Here is a 24,239-nt window from a genome sequence, read left to right as displayed (position 1 = left end):
GGGTATGCAGTTGGGTCGGGATCATATCTGATGGAGACTCAATATCGATCAGCAGAGTTTGAAAGGTTTTCGAGAAGGGATTATACCGCTTCCATACCGGAGATGAGTCTGTCGAATTTGGCTTGATCGCAAGTAGGTATAACGAAGTCTACGGGCAACTCCACTTGTCGATATCCGGTCTTTGCCAAGACGTCAGATCCGATCATGAGGACTGAAGTGCAGTCGTCGTCGAGGAACAGGCTTCCTGAATCCCTTAGCGATTGTTTGCATCGAGCGACGATGAGGACGATGGCATCGTGCAGTGACTGAGGGGACAGCTTCGGATAGATTGGGTAGTCCTACTAGGCTGAAGCGGGATGATCAGTGAATGTGGCAGTGCTCGAAAATCGAGCCGACTCACTGCCCATAAGCGGAAATCGATGAGGATATACACCTCTCGCCGATACCAAGCAGGACTGGAGATCATGTCGTTCGTGAGGAAGTGCTGATGATGGACGTCAGGATTTGTTACGAATACACGGGTTAGATCGCGATATCTGATGCCCGGGGCGATGGTCAATTCTGAGATCACGAACATATACGAAGAGTCCATTATCGCGGGGCAACCTGTAGCGTAGGTCCTCCCTCTGCCAGAGATATCGATGGTAGTGATTGTCGTCTGTGTTTGTTTTGATTTGATCGGATCAATCTCTGCCGATCATTCTAAAGGAAGTAGCCACTTGCGCGGCACTCCGGAAGTTTCTCGGAAGTTTCAGGATGAGGCCAGATGATTCGATGCAGGACTGAGTATGAGAGGTGATGTTCGCACATGAAATCTGATGGATTTCATCAGTCAAACTTCACCCAGCAGCGTGAAAGAGGAGAAAGAGCGGCAAAGATTTTATGAGCCCGACGCGTATGTAAGGGGAAGCTCCCTTAGAATTCCTGAACAGCGTTTGCCGCCATCTGATCATACGATGGACAAGACGGGCATTATTGTCTTCTGGGCCCCGTCGATGTATCTGTGGTTACGGCAATTAAAAACTGTTCTCGGCTTTCTCGACCTTTGCTCACTTTGCTGGCAGACTTGCTAACGATTGACCGAGAAGCGCTGGCATGCCTACCGTAGGACTGCTGCTTGTCCAATCTGGATCAACGGTTATTACATACTCCATCGATCTCGCATAAAGAGCGTTCTACAAAGTATGCTCAGCCAAGTTGTCTTATTCTGCCGCCCAAGGCTCAGCTTGCTTCATAGCCGACACTGAGAGCCACCCCACGACACGCAGTCGAGTCTCTCCTTTCCTATGGTAGATGGCCCAGGCTTCCTGGTTGTCGCCGGTATTCGCAGTGGCAACAACCACGTGGGCCGAACTGACCACCGCGGCTCGTAGCATATCGGCGTTACAGTTGGCATGTGACCGTGCCAACTCCGCATGTGGTCCACTCCAAGCCCGAAAATCAATTGCGATCCCTTTCACGTCTTGAGCTTGTTGCGGCAGGTCGAAGTATATCTCGATAGGGTCTTCGCCCATCATGTAGACTTTGATCGATTCCTGACTGATGCGGAAAGTGCCGGAGCGGAAAGTAGGCGACTCAATCGATCGGCGTTGGAGCTCACTAACATATCTCTTGACCAGCTTCTCAAGCCCTAAACGCATATAGCCACCTCCTATGGCGATCTCATGTTTCCCATATCTGAGATCTTTGATAGATTCACCGAATAGCGAAGCTAGCTTGAAGATTGCGTCAGCGGTATCCTGTCTCTCTGTTACCGCCGTGAGACCTGACACGGCGATCGTAGAAGTTGTCTCGCCGTCGTGGCTGTTTGCGGTAGCGGAGCTGAGTGTCAGCTCTCGCCTAGAGATACCAAGGAAGTCGAGATCGGAAAGAACCATCGAGGAAGGCCTGTTGTGGCTGGAATCGTCATTGGGAGCACAGGACATGGGGTCAAATTCTGGAAGGCTGATCACATTTCTCATATCAATAAGACTGATCGAACTATATTTGGAGGAAACAGCAAGCGAGATCCGTCTGTTATATGTCCCACGCGGTTAGGACAATGTGGGCCAGCTGCCTCGTCACGATGACGATATCGATAAAAGGAACGCCAGTATGACATTCTTGATGATGTTGCCACCAAGACCACGTGATTTCTGGAAGCGCCATCTTCAGGAGCTATGTGACCCCCTGACTCGCGACGGATGGCTTCCTTTCGGTGATGTCAGTATCTGAACAATCATATATTTCAGGGCGTGGTGTTATACTTTCGAAGCCATGGAGATCGATCACAGATTCGTTGGACAGCACCCAGTAGGGCAAGATCGGCGCCATGCGATTATGTTCACTTATATGTACTCCCGATACCTCACAGCCTAAGCTCTAGTGTCATGCAATCTAAACGTAGCGACACGAGAGACACATTGATGTAACAGAATGACTTGCCAACAGCTTGTTTAGACTATGCTCGATCTATGAACGGCACCATATTTATAGTACAGTATGTACCCAATCGAGACCATTTCTTTTCATGGACATGATCACGCGTCATAAAGAAGAGAAAAACAAGGAATCATGATGCTTTATCACACCGTATACAACCTAGAACTCTTCTGCTTTCACTTTTCCATCATCTAAGAAGATGCTCCAGGTCTCTTTGGTGTCGGGACACTTGCACAACTCCCATTCCGGCAATCGATCAAAGAGGTGTGCCATTCCATCCTTGAGACAGTGGTTATCTCTGGCGCTGGGCAGAGCAGCCAACCGCACAGCTCGCTTCATCTCGTTAACTTCATGTATCTTGTCACTGTGATCGAGAAGCGGCACGGTTATCACGACGAAGACATCGGAGAGCCCGCTAAGGTATACGTGAGCCGGAGTGGACGGAAGCCTGGTTTTTGCCTCCAGCCAGCGCACGTAGTCTCTGCAATGTTCAAGTGTTGTTGTAGAGAGTATTTCGGCTGTAACTGGAAGCCCCTTTCCGCGTAGAAGGTGCTTAAGAGCCGGAAAGAAGTCCAGGGCCAGTGGTCCCGTATGCACCGAGACAAGATGAGGAGACGGTGCGGAAGGATCGCTACTAGGCTCCGTTTGATCTCGTGATTCTGTATAGAGAGTTGTGTTTTGCGACAGACCCCCGAAGAGGGTTGTCAATCGGTCAGTGAGACTTTCAGTCGGCATGAATCAAGGTTCGCTCGCGCCAGTATTCGTCGTGTCGCGTGTCGTTTGTGAAGTGTCGTGTATAGATATCGCAAGAAGATATGTACGTTACGCTGGGAACCTCCATGTCTGCTTATAAGAAGCTACGGACTTGGTGAGGGAGTCTAGCGTATTGTTTAATTCCGCCTCGGAATCATGAGTATCAAAGGAGACCATGGTTTCGGTGATGTAATTTGATGGCGACGAAGAAGCTCGATAACCGACCGGCTTTAGGCGGTCGTCAGATTACACGGTCACCTGACCTTGAAAACAATTCATGGTCCAAAGGTATACTGGTATACCCCAGACTCGGACAGGTCCCGTGGCTGTGAATATGCTATTGATAAACTCGGCCATCGATGGTCCGTTACGAAGCTCAATCATGGGATCGCCTGTCGATTCGTATCGTTCCGTTTTGTAACAAGCTCAGGATCTTTCACATATGATACATAAATAACTGTCCGCTCCGATGCATGGCTGCTAAATCCTGTCTCATCCGGCATCACGCCTCTTTCCTCGCAGTTTGTAACTCCCCATTTGCGATGATCCCATAGCCCTGGTCGAATCTGCTAAAATCTTTGGGGTGTCGGATGCACCAAGCTGCTACGTCAGCGGTGGCTATATGCTTAGATATCCAGCCTTTGTTCCCCATGTACACCTCAAAGGCGGTCATCACATTCTGTGGCGAGCGGCTCGCTGATGGATGTTTAACCAGTAGAAGGAGGATCTCTTTGAGAGCATTCCGCAGATTCGACGATGGAGGTCTTTCCCCAGACGGCTTCGTCTCTATGGTGAAGCAGAAGAGCGTCGTATCTCCCTGGGACATAGCCGAGATAGCAACGTTCTGGTTGACCAGACCGTCGACTCTCACCTCGTACTGTACAGGATAATCGCGACAGGTGCGTGCTAGATGCTTCTCCGTGTAGACGCCCTGGAGCCCTTCGACAAACTTCGTCCTGAGCATCTGTGAGCCTCCGACAGTATCGCCTAGTCCTTCGAAGATCTTGTTATCTTCGAGCAGGTTCAGAAGATCAATGAAAGGAGTATCCTTCAGACATAAACATCAGGTCAGCAGCTGTTGTGAACAGGCACTAATTGAAGGCCGACTCACAAGGAAGGGGTTGGCTGTGGGGGAAATGGCCTCGGAGATGGTAGGAGAAGGTAGAGACTCTGGCGCATGCCTCGTGGTATTCGAGTCAGGCATGCTCTTGTCGACCTGGGTGTGAACGCTCGATTCATCCACGAAGACTGATGGATCACGTAACGCTTGCGATGTTTCGCCCGAGGAGGGGCCGCTCAACGAGAGCGAGAAAGTTTGACGCGCTCGTTTCAGGAAACGTCTCGTCCGTCCTGAGTTTTTGGTAAATTCAGAAGATTCCGTCATGATAACAACGATTCCCTAAGACTGTCGTTCGTGAGTAGAGCCTTGCTGATATCTTTCGATGGACTGTTTCGATCCCTTGACCATGCTGTGCTGATATACTGCTGGCGCTCATAAGAGACTGTTGCTTCTCGCACGCCATCGTGAATCTCTGTACAAAGGAACGCTTGCGGTCACGCCATGAAACCCCGTGTTGCAGCACACGACTACTACTGCAGCAGGGTCGCAGACGCGATTGACCATATATGGCGCGATGAGATAGAAATACCATTGTTTCGCTTGTCTGTCGCTTCCTCCGATCTTAAAACCTCATCACGGTATTGATCGATACCTGGGAGCTGCTTTGCTTTTGAATGTGAAGGTGAAGGCGAGATGCTTCTTTGTGCCGATGCTACTGATTCCAACAAAGGAGAACTGACTTTTGAACCTGTGACAGCGACTGATGGCAATATCGCCTTGTGTCCGGCTGCGCGATTCCCTACCATATACCTCGCTGACTATGACGGAACAGCCCGGGTATCTCGTCATCGCTATGTAATCATCGGTGATTTGTGTGGCAATGCGAACGTGACCTTCAAAGTTCGATTGCCATGGTATACTATAGGACGAGTGACATTCATGTTCTTCGCCGTAGAGATGCTTCGGAACCATATCATCTTGGTCGGTGCTCGCGAATACAACATATACTACCACATCGCATACAGGCCCTCCATTCTATGTCAATATGAATACCTCGCTTCTTCCCCTTCTCCGTTTGCAATCACCCCATAGCCGAAGTCATACCAGCCTCCAAGGTTATACCTCTCAATTGCCCAAGCTGCTGCTCCATCAGAAGTCTTCTCCATGAAGAGCTCTTGTAGGGGCGACATGGTTTCTTTGAGTGCATACATGATGTCGATGGGCTTGCGTTCCGACAAACCACGATTCTGTAATCGCATGCGCATCTCCTCAAATCGACGCTTTAGATCTATGGTGTGCCTTGCTCCGCCGGAAAGCTCCGAGTTCAGGATGAAGTACAGAATCGTGGTTTTGGTCTCATACACAGCGGCCATGCAAGCTTCTTGTACGACGAGTCCGTCGACCTGGAAATCATAAGACTTGACAAGATTGCGAGGCGTTTCGCGAGCAAGATGTTTTTTTTCGTAAACATCCTGCAACCCTCTAACAAAGTTTCTTCGAAAGGCTTGTACTTGTTCGGAACTGTCTGACAGATTCCCAAAGACCTCTTTCTTCTGCATGAAGTCCAAAAGTTTTGCAAAGGGGGTGCCCTTCATTGCAACTTAGCGTCAGTGGGACACTTGCGCGGCAATGAGGTGGGTCAGCTCACTTTTGGAAGGTCAATCGTCTCAGGTGTAGCGTCAGAGCAGGTGGCAGGAGGAAGAAATCCCGTATCCGACCCCGTTCCTCTGGACTCAGAGTTCCCCATGCCGCTTCCTGTATCGATGCTCGGGTCGTTGGTTTCAATCGTCTGCTCGTATCCGGTCTGCTGGATTGAGATCGTCTTGTTTGAAGAGGAACTACGGAATGAGAGAGACCCGATCGCCCCTTGAACCAAGCTCTTTCCTCTTTTCCATCGGGTGTGAATACCAGAATTTGGCATGGTTGTTGACAGTCTTGGGTGGTGTATGAGTAGTGTTCAGGACATTTTCATCGACAACAACTCCGATGCTCGGTACTGATGGTCCGATTATATGCTTTTCGATTTTGGGCAACTAGCAACGAGTTATTGCGTCTCGCACGTCATCTCGTATCTCGTACAAAGGAATGCATTTTATGGGGCACGAGACGGCAGCAGGCCTGCTCTGTATCAGCCAATCATGAGGGGTGCTGACGTGATTAGCCGGTTACTGTAGTCCGTAATCAAATAGGCTATCGCGTGTCGCTTGATTCTGACTATCAGGACTGCAAAGCTCCCTCGCAGAGACAACAGGGGTAAAAAAAAATCTCGGACCCATGAATGCCGTCAGCGAACGCAACGTGAAAGGAGGGTCTTTCGGTCATCTGACAAAGGTCAAAGGCCACATAGTTTGGCAATTCAGTCAGCCGACCATGATCGATTGCGACATAGCACATAGCTTTGTAAGAACCTCTGTATCTTCATGCGCGATCGATCGATACCTTTGACTTCTTTTGAGCCCTCAAACGAGACTCCTCAGTTGGCGGCCGATCCCAACCAGATCATCAACAATCGGCTACAACGTGGTGATCGTCACTTTATAGCGATGATGATCCGTTTGGGTAGACATGTTTGCTGAGAATTATCGACAGGATGAAAAGGTTTTGCCCATGATCTACCGAGAAGATGTTTTCTCTCAACAACCTTATAAATCAGGACTGATACCGCAGATCGTGTCATCAGGTCAAATTTAGTATGTCACAGCAGCTCATCAAGCCAGTAGAGATTGTGAGCGTTAACGACCGTCGCCCGATAGAATAAGTTGTCTTTCATCAACGCTGCTTCGAGATTCCCCATGAGCTACATGTTCTTGCGAATCGATTTAAATAGTCATGTCACATAGATACAAGGGATCCCAGCCAAGTATGGGTGAGGAAATAACCGTCCATCTCGCTCAAGATGTCTGCTTAACCAATTCCCCACCTTCAATCAGGCCGTACCCAATATAACGTGGATTCTCATTCCCTATCCACATCTCGGGAATTCGGATGCACCAGATGGCCCGTTCATCATGACTTCTCGCCGTCTTGACCTGATCACCTTGTGCTATGCAAGCATCCTCATGTATCTTGAGTATCGCCGCGGGTGCGGCATTCAGTAAATGGGCTACGAATGCTCGCTCCTGCAATCGATCGACCAATTTTTGCAAATTTGAATTGTCTGGTTGCGTATGTAGAAGGCGAACATCGTAGTATTAGTCCGGGCCAAACCGGAAATCACTACCTCCTGTGGCACAAGGTCCTCAAGTTGGATCTTGTAAGGAGACTTTGTGTACCGTGGCCGTTCAGTTCGGCTAAGGTGCGTAACATTGTAATGCCGTTTCAGTTGTTCGATGAACTCTTCCCGGAGCCGCTGCTTCTCTGCGTCACCAGAGGTATCATCCTTCCTCTGAAAGATTTTCATCTCGTGAAGCAAATCACGGAGAGGTTCGGAAGGATCATTCTACGAGACGTCATACTTCGATTAGCGGAGTGATTACTGTAAAAGAAGATGTGCGCTTACCTGGACTTGATTGACTTTGATCTGTGCGACCTCAGGGTCAGCTGCATTTGACCCCTCGGACCAGTCCATAGCCGAAGGAACAAGATTTTCGGGAAAGGTCTCGGATGTTTGCGAGTACAGGGTGGTTCTGGTGGTTCTTGATTGGGAGGCTGGACTCGGATCACCCAGTCTGGCGTCAGACGCTACAAACGTTGGAGGGACGGTATGGATCGACTCGGTGCTAGCACTGTGGTTGGTCAGAGCCATTGAGTTACCGGCCGGGGTCTCGGTAGACGATAGCGGCAGTTCTTCATCGTTCGAGCGTCTGATGGACTTCCCAATTCGAGATACCGTCTCACGCAGGCCTTTCGAAAAACCGCGGGGCATGTCTGTGATGAGGATGAGGCTAGTCGATCGAAATGCAGAGGGATTGTTGAAAACTCGCGCGTTTGGTGCCGGACAAGAATTTAATTCGGCAGTACAATGGTCTGTATATATGCTCACTGATCCGCCGTCGACACTTGGTGCTTCTCGCACGCCATCCCCTATCGATCAGAGGAGTATTCTCCGCTGGTCACGCGACCAAGGCTTTTTGTGATCGCGCGTGACCTCGAGTATAGTGAGCCGAAAGCGTCAACTCGCCGCGACGTGTTATGTCCGTCTCGTCGCGCGCGATATATTACCATGTCCGCTTCCGCGCGAGAGATATATTACCAGCCGTAGCGATCAGAGCGGTTGGAATCACAAAAAGCAGCTCTTCGTCCCAGTTTTTGTTAGATTGGTATGAAGTTATCTCGGGCCCAGAGGGGGCGCAAGGCCTATGCCTGCCTCAGGCTTTGCCTAAGTCTACCTCAGACCTACTTCGACAGTCCTAGACATATACTTGATCGATGTACAGCATATCCTAGCCTTACACAAACATGCCCGATCACAATCCCGATCCGTACGAGGCCATTCAAGCTGCCGTCGACGCCTACGTCGAGGAGGTACATACCCCTATCCTTGCACTGCTCGCCTTACCATCAGCGGATCGGGATCACAGCCTCCTACCTCCGTTCATACACCAACTAGATGGTCTCGTTACCTGGCTGACGGCCGAAGCTAGGGGCAAATTACCTATGCAAGTACTGCGTAATCACTGGCAGGCAACACTTAGCCTGCGTGAGCAACTTGCCGCTGTACACCAAAACATCTTGAACAACGCTCCGACCCATCTCTCCAGGCAAACCGTCGCTCTGCCAACTGGTGGCTATAGCCTGGCCTTGAACATTCCTCTGTTCCAGCAGCTAGATCAAGAGGGCTTTACCGACCAGGAGATAGCCGAACACTTGGGCTGTTCTCGAAGTACTGTTCGCCGACGTCGACTAGCATTGGGTGGGCCATCTAAACGGGAAGCCAAGCACCAAGTGCCGGAGGAAGTCATTCAGAAGGTGAGTACCTGACCCAGTATGGCTTAGTATGCCGATCTTTATATTCGCTTGACTGAGTTCATATGCCATGCCACAGCATATACAAGATTGTTTGAATAGCCAAGACGGCATCATGGTCGGCTATCGCAAACTGCAAGGCTATCTTGAAGGCGTGGGTGTGCACATCACCCGAGAGCATGCAAGAGAGCTAAGCAGGGCTTTAGATCCGGAAGGTTCAAGGCTACGCAAGTCAGTCATGCGTAAACGGCGGGTGTACAAGGTCCCGTTCCCGAACTCTCTCTGGCACATCGATGGTCAGCACAAGCTTATACGCTGGAAGTTTGTTATACATGGAGGCGTCGATGGGTACAGCCGAGTCTGCGTATTCATGCAAGCGGGCGATAACAACCGGGCCGAGACAGTAGAGAGGTTGTTCCTTCACGCCACGGATGAATGGGGATGGCCTCAACGGGTACGGGTAGATTTTGGGAAAGAGAACTACGGCATTTGGAAGCAGATGGTAGCCATTCGAAGTAAGCACACTAGGCTGTGACTAGCTTAACCGCCCGCATATGCACAGGCTCATGGGCCTTCCTGCTTAGATACCATCAAAGCACCCTTCATCCGAGGCAAATCGACCAGCAACACCCCAATCGAGCGTCATTGGAAGGAAGTTGGGGAAAAGTTCACGCACAAATACTCAAGAACATTTGCCGACCTTGAGTTCAGAGAAGAGCTCGACCCCGACAACCCAGTCGACATTTTCTGCCTACACCATTGCTTCTTACCCCTGCTGAACCTGACCATCCGCCGACATGTCCTTGCGCATAACCATCACAAGAGCACGACCTCTGGTGAACGTGGATGGAGCCCACGCAAGAAGTGGCTTGATGGCATGCTGAAGGCTAGAGCTCGAGGGATGGATCTTGATCTTTTCCCCGCCGACGCTCTTGATGATATGGGCATCATTGACGAGGTGCTATCCGGGGACGAAGAAGACGAAGGTGTAGACGGAGACGGGCCAGGCTCTGCCAGACGCAGGCCAGGCGTACTAAGCTGGGTATCGGAACAACGGCAAGAAGATCTGTCACAGCCTGAACGTGAAAGCGATCCCTATGTCGAGGTCGAACGGTATCACGAGCTGTTACCACCGCTGCTACAAGATCCAGGCTTTAGGAAAGCGCTCAATCAACATTTCCCGCCCCCAACGGAACACTCTGCCGAGGAAGGTGACGATGGCCTCTTCAATACCCTGCAATACCTTGCCGTACGGGAGTGGGTTCATGACTGTATCTTGGCTGACGAGTGATGTAGCCAATGGCATAAGCGTATGTTTGTTTTGATTTGATGGCATACGAAAAGAACAAAAGAACCTCTCGACGTGTTCCATCATCAGTAAACAAAGACGTGGCATGGGCCTAGGGGGTAGGTAGGCCCATGCCACCGACGCACTTGATATATCTACATCACCTTCTCATCGATTCTTACTTTACTATCACATCTGTCTATACGTCTATACTCTAAACGCAAACACTTAAATCGACCTCGTCTTTATCAAACTCTTTGCATACATTTTCAAAATGGAGAACAACGAACAGCCTTTGCCCGTTTTTCCCGGCGGTTGTAAGTCATAGCATACCTTTAGCATACCTTTCGTACGCCAATAGGTTCTGAGAGTCTTAGCTTACACCTGGGTCTTTGTGTTCTTGTCTGACCTTACCTTGCACAGCGCTTGAAGATTATCAAGTGTGGATGACCGAATTGACGGACGAGCAGAGGGCGAGGTTCAACGAGGTGAACGAGAGTAAGCCCTTCCTTTGACTACGCCTTCCCCGTCCATATCCTTCCGCTGTTGCTGCTTGCATATGCTGATACCTTCGCAATCATTTCTTGTGTGTAGGGGCACTCGAGCAGCGACGTCGGGAGGCCGCGGAAGAGGCTGCGGAGCAGCGCCGGCTGGCCGAGGAGGCCGCCCACCAGGCCGCTCTTGAGCGAGCCCAACGAGAGCGGGATGCTCTCGCTACTGCAGTAAGTTACATGATCATCTCACTACTATTCTCTCGATCTTCCTTGCCTATACCAGACTGATTTCTTATCATGCCTGACGTATAGAGGGCCCAGATCAGGACCTTGCTCAACGTCCCGGCTCACCAGGCCTTGGTGAGGGAGATGTTGGCTGCGGAGGGGTGTAAGCTAGGCGTGTACGGGTCTAATACTTCATCGAGTATAACTGATTTATATGTTTTCGTGTTGAACTCTCAGTCACTATCACCCCCATCCGCTCCACCCGCCCCCCGCCTCCCCCTCCTGCCCCTCCCGTCCCTCCCCTTCGACCCCTCCGGACCGGGCAAAACCAAGGCCCAAACCCGTTCCTCGGCCGTGAGGGTGCAGGTGCAGGTGCGGGTGCGGGTGCGGGTGCGGGTAGCCCCACCACCGAGGCCAGGATGACCAGCTTGCTGGACAGGCTGGAGCTGGTGGTGGGGTCCGACGAGGTGAGGACGCCCCGCCGAGGGTCGAAGAGGCCCGTGGCTCTCGACGAGTTCGATGGGTACGACGACGACTTCGACCTCGTCGATTCGCCCTCTCCGAGCAAGAGGCGGAGCCGGAGGCTGTCGCCACGCATCCCGCCCCATGAGGGGTTTCAAATGCCTAAGTTCAAGCCGGTGACCTGGTCCAACAACCGTTGGGCCAACGCGATAGCAAGTCACGTCAAGGCTGATAGATTAGTTGACAAACAAATACTAACCCCATCGGTCTTTCATCTTTGCTATCCCTTGCAGGCCGCCGAGGCCCTGTACAACGATCCCGGGCCGCCTTGATGATCGACGGTGACGAGTGCAACGTCTGTTGTGGGGAGACACGCCCACCCCAAGAAGACGATGCGCTCATGATTGCCATGAACGAGAGGTATTCGGAGTGCTCGGTCATCCCGGGTAAGGAGGGCAAGTGTTTGAGGTGCATCTGGCGTAACGGCAAGAACTGCCAGTATGTCACTCACCCTTGGTACTCGTCTCGCCGAGAAGCGAAGCCTACGAGCACCCAGCTCAAGGCTGCTGCTCGAGGTGGGCGAAGGAGGTAGTCGGGCCTCTTTTTTTTTTATTTATACATGTATTTTCTTTTTTTAAATTATGTTTTTATCTATACCGTTGCGGTCTACAAGTACAAAGGTCTACGCATTGCTAGATGAGGCCTCGTTGTGGCTTCGGAGTCTGCGACGTGCATGAGCAATGCCGCTTTTCTCTGGAGAAGACTTAGACCTTGCCCTCTTGTTGCCAACCGCAACTTCGACCCCAGGCATAAGTGCTGGCTCTTCAACTACGCCTGGCTCAGATAGCCTAGACTCTCCGTCTTGTTCTACGCCGTTGAGATGTGTGCCTAACTCCCAGTCGACTACAACCTCTTCCTGAGCAGCTTGCGTTGATGGTATGGCAGGTTGATCCGAAGGTACACCTTTGGCCACCATCACATGCATATTGAAGTTTTCTCGGCCATGGTCTTCGATAAATTGAACGCATATGGCCCGAAACTGTTCCGGTGTCAGCTTTGTCTTCAGCAGATCTGTATATCAGACGCAAGGTGTGAGCAAACTATATTGTACCAACGCTAGCTTGAGTACTGACCCGATATGCTTGGGCCTTGCGGTTCAGGCGTTCCCCCCACATCACTCACGGCCTGGAAGTCTTCAGTGATCTTGCCCAGGTTTTCGTAATCGTCGATCGTGATGACATCCCGATCGCCTGGGTCTGTGTCGAGCGTGTTTTCACGCTGAACGGCGTCTAGATCAACGACCCCTTCTGGCTCCGATTCTGAGCTCTCCACCTGGTTCAGGGCAATAGCCTTGGCACAGCTGGTGACATGCCACTCTAGCCGGTCCGTAGGGTATGATCTGCCACAACCTGGGCATGTCGGATCTGCCATAGCGATCTCTAACGCTTCTGCATCGCGGTATCGCTGTTCCTCCCGGTCTAATTCGGATGACGTCTCGCGTACGGCCCTTCTCTTTCCCTTCTTTGCCTGGCTCAAGGGAGGGCCCATGGGGGTCTTGGGTAGAGGTTGCCAAGACACAGGATCACGGCTGATTGCTTGAGCAACAGCACGCCGAAAGCCTGAGTGGTGCTGGGTCTCCCAAGTCTCCGGAATGATGCAGATGAACTGCGTGTCGAGGCAACGCGCACGGAGATTGTCGAGGGTCGTATCCCAAGGTGAATACACAGCGGCAGGGTTGAGACTCTGTGAAGCCGGTTGAAGGAAGGCCCAAGACCAGAGGCGGGGTAAAGGTCGGCTTGATTTGAAGATCGTTTCAACGTGTTCAACCATGTCTTTCGCGCTCATGTGGGCCTTGAAATGGAGAGGTTGCATATAGCCAGCTGTAGACAGGTACTCCTTGGTACCGGCCCATTTGCTCTTGAAGATAGAAACAAGGGTCAACTTGTCTCTGACAAAAGAACCGTCTGGGATATAGATGTTAGGTTGCCAGCAACCTGTGTGTTCTCCGGGACTTGCGTAGGGTAATAGGTAGATAAATGAGTGTGATAGCAGATGAATTACATATTACAATAGTGATCGTAGTAGTTAGACATTACCTATCGTATCATATAAGTACCTGCTCCGCCGGAGTTGCTGGCGGAACACCCGTTCGGATGTACGTGATAGTCGCACCGCGGATGGCTATAACAGGATCCCCCCGTTAGGACGAGATTCCAGATCGTCTCGTGTCGTGTTTCACCGTACGTATGGTTCACCTCGTTCCGATAGGTAACCACCTGGCGTCAACTAGTGTTCTTTTGTTCGCTACGTTTCGAGCGTCGCTCGCCAGCACCTTTGTGTACCCGTACCGTCAATCCGTTTCATCTTAAAACGATTGCGTGGGCATCCTTCTTTCGTTTGTTCCGAGTAGTGTTTCAGCGTAGCTCGTCAGCCCTAATGCTTCCGTACGGTCGATCCGCCCTGTTCCTTCGAGTAATCGCCTGGCTAGCCTTTGTTCGTGTTTCCTAGCTCGCCATTGTGTACCACTTTGAGGTAACTCTTCATGACGTAGCGTTGTTTCAAGTATTGTTGCGATTGTTCTCTAACCGAGTGTATGTTTCTCACGCGTCGAGAGTCTCCGGGGCGACGCGTATTCTTTTGTTCCGAAAGAGTAAACAAAGACGTCATCAAAGGGTCCTTTGAATACCTTATTTGTCGATAACCAAGTTTGTCGACGTTACTAAGTAACGCCCAACCTCCTATTGTCGGGAGGCCTGTCGACCATGTTCTCTATTGTCTTCCTGTTCGTGATGGCTACTCGAATGAGGGGTATATAGCAGCTGAGTAGGGAGTGGTGCTTCGACTCCCCCTTGCGTGTTTGCTAACTCTAATTCGAACTCGTTTCTTCACTCGTCCGTAACTTTTACCTTCTCCGTACACTTCTACTCTCTCTCTATCGCTCAACATGTCCGCTCAAGGTACTCCCTCCAAGAAGGCCGAGCCCTTCGAGCAACTTCAGCCGAAGGGGTGGCGGTACCTCAAGAAGATGTCCGCCGCGACTAGTGAGTGGGGCTTCCGTTGCGGTCTTGAAGTTGGAACGGCGTATTGATATGTCCGTACGGACTGCGGTAGAGTCGACTCTCATTCAGGCCGAGAAGGTCAAGCCCAAGGTCGTCGACGTCGATCCGGAGGAGTTGGACCTCGCCTTTAGGCGAAACCAAGTGACTACGGTCAACGCGTTGGTCGTGAGTTATTCCGATTTGCAGTTCCGCCGGAGTTCTCCTTTGACACGTCCATATCCTTCTTCTCTAGGCCCAATGCCAGGGGGGTTGGAAGTTCGCCTGCCAACCCTGCTTCGAATTGGCGACTACCGGGAACCACCGCGCCCGAGTCGACGGCGAATGGGTCGACTGCATTCGTGTCAGCCAAACGTGGTTGTGCAGGCACGTCCTCGCTACTCCGGGAGAGACCTCCCGCGCTTCCTCCTGCTACTTGTGCAGGGTCAATGCAGGCCGTCCCTGCACCCCCATGAACCCCGGCGTCGTCACGGCTTTCCGACACGACATCGGAGTTCGACACAGGGTTCGCGCCGGGTTGCTGTACATCCAGGATCCTGCGGTGTCGCAAAGGAGTGTCGGTATGGTTGCCCGCGAGGTGGCCCGTTTGCAAGAGAGGATGGCGAGTACCCCCCTTATCTCTTTTCTATTCTCTTCTCCGATAACCTTCTCCATATTCTTCTCCGAGGGAGCTAATATCCTGCTTGTGTTCTTGTCTTCTTCATATCGTAGCTCTTCCCTCATATCCCCGCTCCTTCCGTCTTCCACGTGGAGCACGAACTCACCGCTCGGTTGGCCGCCCAACACGCTCCGAACGCCGTCCCCGCCGGCTTGGTCGCCACCGACGTCAACGTCGACCTCGACATCGCCGGTTCCGATGTCGTTACTCCCGGTTCGCCTGCGCCTACCATCGTCGAGGGAGAGGACGTGGAGGACCTCGATCTCGAGGACGACCGTTCGGACGACGAGGATACCAGCATGGGGGACGGGAGCGACAGCGAGTCGTCGAGCTCGTCCGGATCCTCGACTTCGGGGTCTTCTTCTTCGGAATCTGGTTCGGGATCTGGGTCGGGGTCTGGTTCGGGTTCGGGCGGGGAGTAATTGGCTGGGTGATTTTCTTTTTGTACGGTCGTCTCTTGTAGCCGAGTACATTTGTACTCGGGATAATAAATTTTTATGCCGCTCGGAAGTTCTCGAATCGTTCTCCGCCGGAGTTGTTTTTGGATATTGTCGTTCTCTCTTTCGCTGACAATAGTTTGAGGTAATTGCAAAACGTTATTGCTTGTAGTCGTGTTGTACGTGTGGGTGCAAAGGTTTTGCTCGGTAGTAGCAGTGAATGGTGAATAAAAATAAAACATCAAGGGACCTGCCCTTGGTAAATACATGATCGTCGCGCACAAGAACCCTTACGTAGACCAAACTCGATAACCTGTTCCCTCGTTGGCGGCGTGGTCCCTGTCGAACTGCTCATCCGTCGGAGCAGTGCTGGGAGAGTAGGTAGCTGCAACGCGAAGGTCTCGTTGCTTCTTCATCCGGTCCACGTACCACTGCGGCTTGGGCACCAACGCAGGGTTTGTACACTCCCGAATAACGTGTCCCTTCTGGAAACAGTTATAACAGGTGACATCCCTGTACTTGGCCGCATCTACCTCCATGGGGACAGCTCCCGAAGCGGATGCCACAGGGGCTTGTACGGGAGCGGCGACTGGCACTACCGCAGGAGCGGTGTATCGAGGGGTGTAAGTGTTGTTTCGCGATGTGGTGTTACGATGTTGTGTTTGAGTATGTCCAACCTTCTCCTCGTACTTCGCGCACTCCATCTGGAACTCGTAGAGGGTGCACTTCTCCTGGTTGGGGATAGGGACGATGGCATCCCTCCACGCCTGATTCAAGTGTGCTCGGAAAAGGAGTTTCCTGCAGAAGTCGTTCAACTCCGGAATGAGGTTGGCCATAGCGTTGAACTTGGTAATGTACTCGGAGATCGACAGATTCCCCTGTCGGAAATCGGCGATCTCCCTCTCAGTTGCGGCTCTCCTTACCGCAACTCCAAAACGAGCCAGCAACCCGGCTTCGAACTCCGACCATGTGGTCCAGGCAGTTCCGAAAAGCCAGGGGCGAGCCCATTCCCTCGCGGCGTCCCGCAAGTAACTACCCGCGAACACGATCTTCAACTTGTCATCGTGGTATGCGAGGGGTTCCGCCATGAAGCGTAGGTTACAAGCATCTAAGAATGCTTGTACCTCTTCCTTCTTCGACCCATCGAAGGGTTCGGGATCGCTCACCCGGATAGCCTTGGTGTAAGGCTGTACGGGGACAGAGGGGCGAGAAAACGCCGGAGGAGGAGGCGAGGGGACTGCGTTGACGTTAACCAATCCATCCACCTTTGCCATCAACCTTTCCAAGGTTGAGTTCATCCTCCCGACGTCATTCGAGAGGGAGATGGTGCTGACAGCTGGTCGGTCGGCACTCAAGAAGGAGGAGAACACCTCGTCTCCTTCGCCGGTGTTACGGACCCATAGAAATCCGCCGGCGCTGTCTCGATCTTGAGCACCTCCCGTGCTCCGCACCGGTTCCTTGTAGCCGGCTACCGTGATAGGGTTACCAGCTACGTCGTACACTACCCTGTCCGGAACTTCTGCCCGTTCTGTGGCTTCGGTTTCCATAGTTGCAAGTCGGGGAAAAGGAGATGATCTGCTATTCTGTTAGGTTGCCAGCAACCTGTGTGTTCTCCGGGACTTGCGTAGGGTAATAGGTAGATAAATGAGTGTGATAGCAGATGAATTACATATTACAATAGTGATCGTAGTAGTTAGACATTACCTATCGTATCATATAAGTACCTGCTCCGCCGGAGTTGCTGGCGGAACACCCGTTCGGATGTACGTGATAGTCGCACCGCGGATGGCTATAACAATAGACCACCTGTGTAAACGATCGAGGGCAAGTTAGTTGACGTGTGGTATCACTACGGAGGGCCCACGAAGCGTACGCGTACTGACCATTCCGGTTTTGCAAGCCTTGACGTCCTTGCCAGGTTTCTTGGGAGGACGAGAGGTCTGCTGCAGAGGATGACCTCCAAAGGCGTAGCCCTCACCATGGCCTCGTTGCTTGAAGTTACCAGCACCTGCAGACCTTATACCCTCTGCGCGAATGAAGGGCGTAGTCTTGTTGGCTTGTACCAGTGCATGAGCTCGTCGAGCAAGGTTGGATGGGCCGACGTCTGGTGAATCACGAGTACTACGGGCCTGAGTCGACCTAGGTGCATATCCAGATGATTCACCTCGGGTTGGTTTGTGTCTGGGCAGAGGGGGAGGGGTAGCTTCTGGGTCTTCGGGGTCGTCTTGCTCTCCATCCCATGAGTCCTCTTCGGCCTCGTCTTCGCTATACACGGGCTGGGCTGGAGCTTTCGGTCGTCGGTATGGCTCAGGGATGACATGAAGGCGGCTCGATGTTGATGTATCGGGAGCAGGTTCATCTGCAGGTCGATTAGGGGCTACCATCTTCATGATGAGAGCTTCAAGGCGGTCGAGTCGAGCGGCGTCAGACATTTTGAATTGTATAGTATAACGTGGTGTGCTAAGGGCGAAGGTACAAGAGGTGCTAGATGTAACGGTGTGGAGGATAGAGTATAGATATGGGTATAGGTATAGGTGTACGTCTGAGGGCTAGGTCGAGGTGTACGCCGTGACGAGAGGTCTGGGCCCGAGATAACTTCATACCAATCTATCAAAAACTGGGATGAAGAGCTGCTTTTTGTGATTCCAACCGGTATGATATCGCTCGCCAGCACTAGTAGCGGTAAGATATCGCGCGAAATGCGAAATCGCATAATATGCGTTTTTCGCGAGTTGAACCAAACCGCCCGGTATACTCGAGAGGCGCGAAATCACCTCATCATACCTATGGCGCGATGGACTGATCCACCTTTCTTCCGGCGCAGTGCACTCTGAGTTTTATTACTTCAGGGAAGATTTGTCAAGGGCTCGAAATAATGGATGGCGTGGCTGATCGATTATATTCGCAAATCGCAGACAACGCTGATGCCCACTCGAACGAGATGTGGTTAGCGCGCGCTTGTCCGCCTCCTTGCGCGGTCAAGTGAAACGCACCTCGATCCCTCGTCCCCGATCCCTCGGTGCCCAGTTTCTAATAAGTGAGGCTGCGCCGTCACAGTCAGATGGCAATGGATGCGGTACCGGATCTATGGATTTCTACGTGGTGATGAGCGAACAAGGCGCGAAATCGACGCCAAAGGGATGAATGCCTGTTGATCGAAACCCCTTTAATATGGGTTTGTGCCAATCATCAGCATTTCTCCATTTAGCATAACTTCCTGACAGCAACATGTATAGATCTGCACCATGTAGGAACAAGAAAATAATCTATCGCACAACTACATGCCAATGTGCTGGACGAGACCGAGGTACCTACAAGACAGGAGTGACTAGATTTCGCATAGCCCATAAAATGTGTAAAAGTCGGTCTCGAAAAGTCCAATAACAGGGTTCGAAGCTGTGTACATCAGCCATCCGGAGCTGTCGCTCTGGCCGAAGAACTTGTGCACTTGCCTAGCCTCGCCGTCCTCTAGATATCCCTGTACTGTGGACAGCTCGGGTCTTTGGACCTTCATGATTATGGCCTGGTCCATAGCAGTGTGCTTGCCCTCTCGGTATTCCTTGCTGAGGTTCGTGCAATTTCGTCCCATCTCTATACTCAGAAAGAACATCACGCTCATGAGATCTCTACCACGTCCTGCTTCATGCAGGCTGACCCGGTTGAAGGTGACCCCCATGGGTCCGCCGCCGATTGTGGTGTTCATGACAATGCTCTTCATCGAGGTGAATTCTTCACGTGACTTCAAGACGACAGCCATATCTTCTGCATCCTTGGCAAATGCAGGCCAGCTTTTCCTTATCTTGTCCTCGTGGAACATCTGTGGAACCCGGTGAGGGATCGAGATCAAGGTGTCAAAAAGGTCAGCCATAGGATTGGGCTCGTGCCGAGTGGTATGGCGTGAGGTATTATTGGTGATGGAGGCTGTTCCCGAATGACTGGTGGAGACATCAGACTGTGTCCGGCTCCGGCGCGATCCCGGCATATTTTGAGAGGACTCGTCACCTCTGGCAGTGGATTCGAGCCAACCTGCTATTTCTCCATTGTCGTTGTAGAGAGACCGGGTAGGCATGTTCACAAGAAGTTTCAATCTATTGCGGATTATGATGAACGTCCGTTGACTGACTCAGCCCGGAAAACTTGGTTTTCTCCACTCACTTATATACTCGTTAAGAATCTAGATCAGGATTCTCGCACGTCATCGGAGGGTGAAAGGAAGGCTCGTTCAAATTACGTGACGTCAAGCAACGCCGCATAAACGCCACAAGTGGCGCTTGGAGTAGCAGCAGCGGAGATCGATTGAAGGGCGCGCATGTTACTCAACGTGTCCTTTCGTTTCACTTTTCCCAGAGCGACGTCTGCATGTCATTGTTCAAAGAGAGGTAGGTTGGAGCACAAAATATCGACCTCAAGGATCATGGAAGCGTCAAGTTCTTCCAGATACGTTTCTCACGCCGGATAGCTTGATAAGATCATGATACAACATGCGAGATCGCCTTGAGAAAGGAATACGTGCTACGAGACAGGGAGTTGTGTCACGTGAGGAGAAGACTATGTATGTTTTCGCTGATGAATCGCCCATGCTTATTCAGAAAATTTCGTCCGAATGCTCCTATCGCCTGTCATCCTCGGACACCTGGAGAAACAGTTGAGCGTACGACGAACATAACATCATTGTCTCCTCATGGGTTTGACGAATCGATCAACCCATAGAATTCGTACTTCCCATCAAGCTCATTCCCATATCGGGCGAAAGCTCTTTTCCAAGCCGCGGTTCCGCCTGCAGTTTCGCAGAAGCGAGTACTGGTTGTCCTCGACCTCCGCATGTCTGTCAGCATATCTCTCAAAGCTCGTCTGCTGAAATCTGCTGGATTCCGGACCCTGATATGATTGATATCCTGGTCGAGGAAAGTGTGTTCCCTCTCCAATGACTTCCTGAGTTCGCGTCGCACTTGAAAGTCCGCTACAGTTATAGAGAAGTAGACACTGATCAGGTGGCTGTCACTGTCAATGCGACCAAAGGTGGCGGCAAGACCTTGGTTGAGAGTTATATTTCGGACCATACGCATGAGTTTGCCTGACTTGTATTGATCGCTGTTGCGTCAATCCTCATACATCTTGCGATATCCGGCCACTGTGGCGTGCCATTGGCCGGGGTTGTGTTGGTCGTTGAGAGGTATCCGACACATGTACCTGAGCATCAACAGCCCAAAGAAATGGTCCGCTTCGAGAGTACTCTTGGTACCACCCTTTCCGTCCAGCTGATCTATGGGTACCGCTGAACCGGGTCTCATCGCTCTTGGCCGAGGCGATCTCACTCGATACGTTAGGAAATGACATGGCCTGTGCTGTTTGTGTTTCACTTTGAAGACCCTGCGTAGGGTCAATATAGTCCATGGAGCCGTCCTCGCTGCTGACAGATCCAGTATTCTTGGAGAATGAGCGCAATGACCCGGCGAATAAGCGATATGGCCAACTATTCACGGAGATAGATTGTAAGATGGCCGTGTTGAATGCGGCGAATAGCAATCATAATCGTTATCTCCCTCGGTGCTTATGTACTCTACCCCTTCTGTGGCGAAGGCCAAAAGCTTTGCTTCCTCCATCATGGATGGCTTTGGTCAAAGGAATGTATCCAGGGGTAATCAGGGAATCAGGTGGCATTCATCATATAGGAGCGGCGAGTTGTGGTCTGCGATATGCCTTTCGTCCGCTCATCCGGCATCAGACGAGGAGCCTTCCATTGTCTGTCACCTCGGCGGCTCGACAGATCCGCCTTAGCACGCTTGGTCACATCTGAAAGTTGTGATAATAATTGTCTTGACGCCAGTACCATTACCCTTCATGGTGCGATCGGTCGCAAAGACATCTTTGTTAGGAGCCTCACGTGTATGCGGCAGTTTTGTTGTGCTCGTAGCGGACACCATTGCTCCCCTCAACCACGTCGGACTGAGCATAAAAGTGACGAGAAGCACGCCGGCATGATATGCGCAGGCAGTTAGACAGCTGCATGAACTGACCAAGCGTGATCAATCGTGTGTCTCTTGTCGACTGTTTCCTGCCGATGCGGCGCGAGTGACCAAGCGAGGTGGGATTTAGTTATCCCCATCATCTAACAGGATTAGGGGTTACTGCGCACTTTACAGTAGAATCCGGCATGCCTCGACTCGAGCACATCGGAAATTTCCTTCATGTACTGGCAAAGACTGGTCCGAACCCCAGGCTGGCGAAACGGGTTTGAGGTTGTTTGTATGCGATAAAGTTGACAGGAGTAGTCTGGCACGACAAAGACCACGAGGATATGAGAAACAAATTCGGTTCCTTCCCCCTCATTCTCTACAACAGTATAATCGTAAGTGCACCCATCCCTTGACAGCAGACCGGGTGAACTCCTCCGCTCTGTGGCGACGGGGCGGTGCCTTGGTTGCAATCGAGTTTGCGTCCGGGTTGGTATCTCTCTCATCAGTCGAGCCAGTAAAGTTAGTCGAGTAGGAGGACATCGTGTGGTGCTAAAACAATTTCTATAGTTCTTGGGTTGGTGGAGGAAAAAATGATATATGTCGGATTCACAAAGAACTGCATCAGAACAAGGAAGATCTGGGCTCAATATATATAGTTACGGTCAGCAGTCAGTACATAGACTCCGCTTCTCGCACGTCCTCGTGTCTCGCACGCCATCCTCATGGTCTCAAAGGAAAACATTAGGGGAACATCTCGCGATCGAGGTGAGACGGTGTAGCAGCACAGGGGCACAAGGCTAACATGGCGTACCCACTATGATGCAACACGATGTGATCCCTTCGTCGGGACTTTGCCATGTGTGGTCGCACTTCGAATACCTCTTCCTCCTCCTCCCTCTTCCCTCGCTCGTCACCATTGAATCGCTGGTCTGACGTGATGCGATCGCGCCTGTTGTTGACGTTCGGTATAAGTCTGTCGACCTTTACAACAAGGTGGTGTACGCGCCTCGAGTAGGCATGAATCGAGCCTTTCTCTCGAGGAACATTAATTTCTAACCCCTAAATATTTTATAGGGACATACATGAGGAGACCTCTCGATCTGGACGGTTTGGAAGTTTCCCTTAGAATCGCAGGAGGCTGACTTTTACCGATACAGATCTGAGCATTTGATCCGTCTTTACCGGCACCGTGAAGAAGTCCGCTCGGTCTAGCCGTTGTATTATTGAGACACAGCAATATCTAAGGAATCATGATCCGAGCGTTATCGTCGACTACACATATAGTACCAAATTCTACCTAGCAACATCCGGTCTGGGGATGTCGGAATGAGTCGCGCAGGCTCAAGGGTCCATTAGATTTTAACGGGCTCCCAATCCTCCTCGAGATCCTCTCGCGCCGACCGCTTGATCCTACGGCACTCACCCTCATCATCATTGTCTAATTCGGAATCGGAGGCTGTAGCATCCTCATCGACACTGTTCAGGTCACGATTGGAGGCTGTATCAACACCTTTGTGCGCAGGGTCGCCTGAGGGATCGATCACCCCGTAGAACAGGTACAATCCATTATGCCCTTTTCCCCACCCGCTAATCCGCCCAAAAGCTCTCCACCAGGCTGCGCTACTATCTTCCGTCTCGTGAATCTGAACAGTAACGTCGGGTCCTTTGTCGAGCTTCCCCAGCGTCTCTCCAAGGGAAGCTACCTTGACCTGAGCCTGGACACTCGTGAAGCTCTCGTCGAAGTCAAGGTGCATCTCCTCGTGAAATTTGGGACACTCAGGTCCTTGGATCCTGTCATCAAACACGTCCATGCGGAAGTGCACGCTCACCAGGCGGTTCTCAGGGCCGGTACAACAAAAGCTGATACGTGATTTCAGGCCGAACACAATGCGAGTATCGGTCGTGCACCTGTAGAACCCGCCTTTGTATTCTTCGCTGGTCAAGTAGTTTTCGTACTCGGTCTTGAAGAACGTAACCAAACGCTGCCATCCCTTGGCTTTCTTTGATGCTTTGAGAGACGGGGGGCACAAGTCCTTTGCAATCAAGAGGCCAAACAGATTGTCATCGGCGACAGTGGCTGTGACATCTGCCTCGATGGATTTTTTAGACAGACGCGGATCATTGCTCCGGAACGAGAAACTGCTTGGTCCTCTGGTGAAGTCTGAGTCGGATCGTGTCTCAGCGGTAGGCCGACCTGATCGTGCGCAGCTTCCGTCGACGCTGTGTCCACTGGGGTCTCTAGTCTCTTGGGACTGGTTGACCGTGTTGATGAAGTCTACCAAAGAATCAACGGTTTGCGCTTTAGGGTTGCTAGAGAATGGGAACATGATATTGTAGGGGTGGATGTAGCTTTTTTCTTCGGATCGTGAGATTGGAGATAATCCGATATGTTCGAGTTACACCATACCCCGCTCCGGTGTCTCACTCTATATAACAATCCCTTCAAGAGTAAGGATAAAGCCCTAGGCTATGCTCCTTGCTCGCCATTAAATCATCGTCAAAGGAAAGCGATCGCGCGATGAA

General features: G+C 51.5%; 7 protein-coding genes across 7 annotated transcripts; 2 read left to right on the top strand and 5 right to left on the bottom strand.

The window, feature by feature from the left end:
* Positions 1–1,202: 1,202 nt before the first annotated feature.
* HD553DRAFT_340396 (uncharacterized protein) lies at positions 1,203–1,925 on the bottom strand (the record flags this gene model as incomplete). Its single annotated transcript, XM_046182543.1, has 1 exon — positions 1,203–1,925. One exon carries the CDS (start codon positions 1,923–1,925, stop codon positions 1,203–1,205), a length of 723 nt encoding a protein of 240 aa, XP_046037977.1.
* Positions 1,926–6,929: 5,004 nt separating this feature from the next.
* Positions 6,930–8,099, bottom strand: HD553DRAFT_322739 (uncharacterized protein; the record flags this gene model as incomplete). Its single annotated transcript, XM_046181316.1, has 3 exons — positions 6,930–7,031; positions 7,455–7,673; positions 7,734–8,099. 3 exons carry the CDS (start codon positions 8,097–8,099, stop codon positions 6,930–6,932), a joined length of 687 nt encoding a protein of 228 aa, XP_046037976.1.
* A 2,602-nt stretch (positions 8,100–10,701) lies between these two features.
* Positions 10,702–12,200, top strand: HD553DRAFT_340393 (uncharacterized protein; the record flags this gene model as incomplete). Its single annotated transcript, XM_046182542.1, has 6 exons — positions 10,702–10,744; positions 10,851–10,925; positions 11,022–11,149; positions 11,234–11,309; positions 11,384–11,824; positions 11,902–12,200. The coding sequence occupies 6 exons, from the start codon at positions 10,702–10,704 to the stop codon at positions 12,198–12,200; spliced, it is 1,062 nt and encodes a 353-aa protein (XP_046037975.1).
* A 90-nt stretch (positions 12,201–12,290) lies between these two features.
* Positions 12,291–13,453, bottom strand: HD553DRAFT_322737 (uncharacterized protein; the record flags this gene model as incomplete). The annotated part of the gene is made up of 2 exons (XM_046181315.1): positions 12,291–12,679; positions 12,742–13,453. 2 exons carry the CDS (start codon positions 13,451–13,453, stop codon positions 12,291–12,293), a joined length of 1,101 nt encoding a protein of 366 aa, XP_046037974.1.
* A 1,099-nt stretch (positions 13,454–14,552) lies between these two features.
* HD553DRAFT_340391 (uncharacterized protein) lies at positions 14,553–15,744 on the top strand (the record flags this gene model as incomplete). Its single annotated transcript, XM_046182541.1, has 4 exons — positions 14,553–14,649; positions 14,720–14,832; positions 14,900–15,220; positions 15,376–15,744. The coding sequence occupies 4 exons, from the start codon at positions 14,553–14,555 to the stop codon at positions 15,742–15,744; spliced, it is 900 nt and encodes a 299-aa protein (XP_046037973.1).
* Positions 15,745–19,087: 3,343 nt separating this feature from the next.
* HD553DRAFT_340388 (uncharacterized protein) lies at positions 19,088–19,828 on the bottom strand (the record flags this gene model as incomplete). Its single annotated transcript, XM_046182540.1, has 1 exon — positions 19,088–19,828. One exon carries the CDS (start codon positions 19,826–19,828, stop codon positions 19,088–19,090), a length of 741 nt encoding a protein of 246 aa, XP_046037972.1.
* Positions 19,829–23,068: 3,240 nt separating this feature from the next.
* HD553DRAFT_340387 (uncharacterized protein) lies at positions 23,069–24,043 on the bottom strand (the record flags this gene model as incomplete). The annotated part of the gene is made up of 1 exon (XM_046182539.1): positions 23,069–24,043. One exon carries the CDS (start codon positions 24,041–24,043, stop codon positions 23,069–23,071), a length of 975 nt encoding a protein of 324 aa, XP_046037971.1.
* Between the last annotated feature and the right edge of the window lie 196 nt (positions 24,044–24,239).

The sequence above is a fragment of the Filobasidium floriforme genome, assembly GCF_021052385.1.
Source record: "Filobasidium floriforme strain CBS 6241 chromosome Unknown HD553scaffold_6, whole genome shotgun sequence".
Taxonomy (NCBI): domain Eukaryota; kingdom Fungi; phylum Basidiomycota; class Tremellomycetes; order Filobasidiales; family Filobasidiaceae; genus Filobasidium; species Filobasidium floriforme.
Note: the sequence above shows the minus strand (reverse complement) of the source record. Positions and strands in the feature narration are given on the sequence as shown.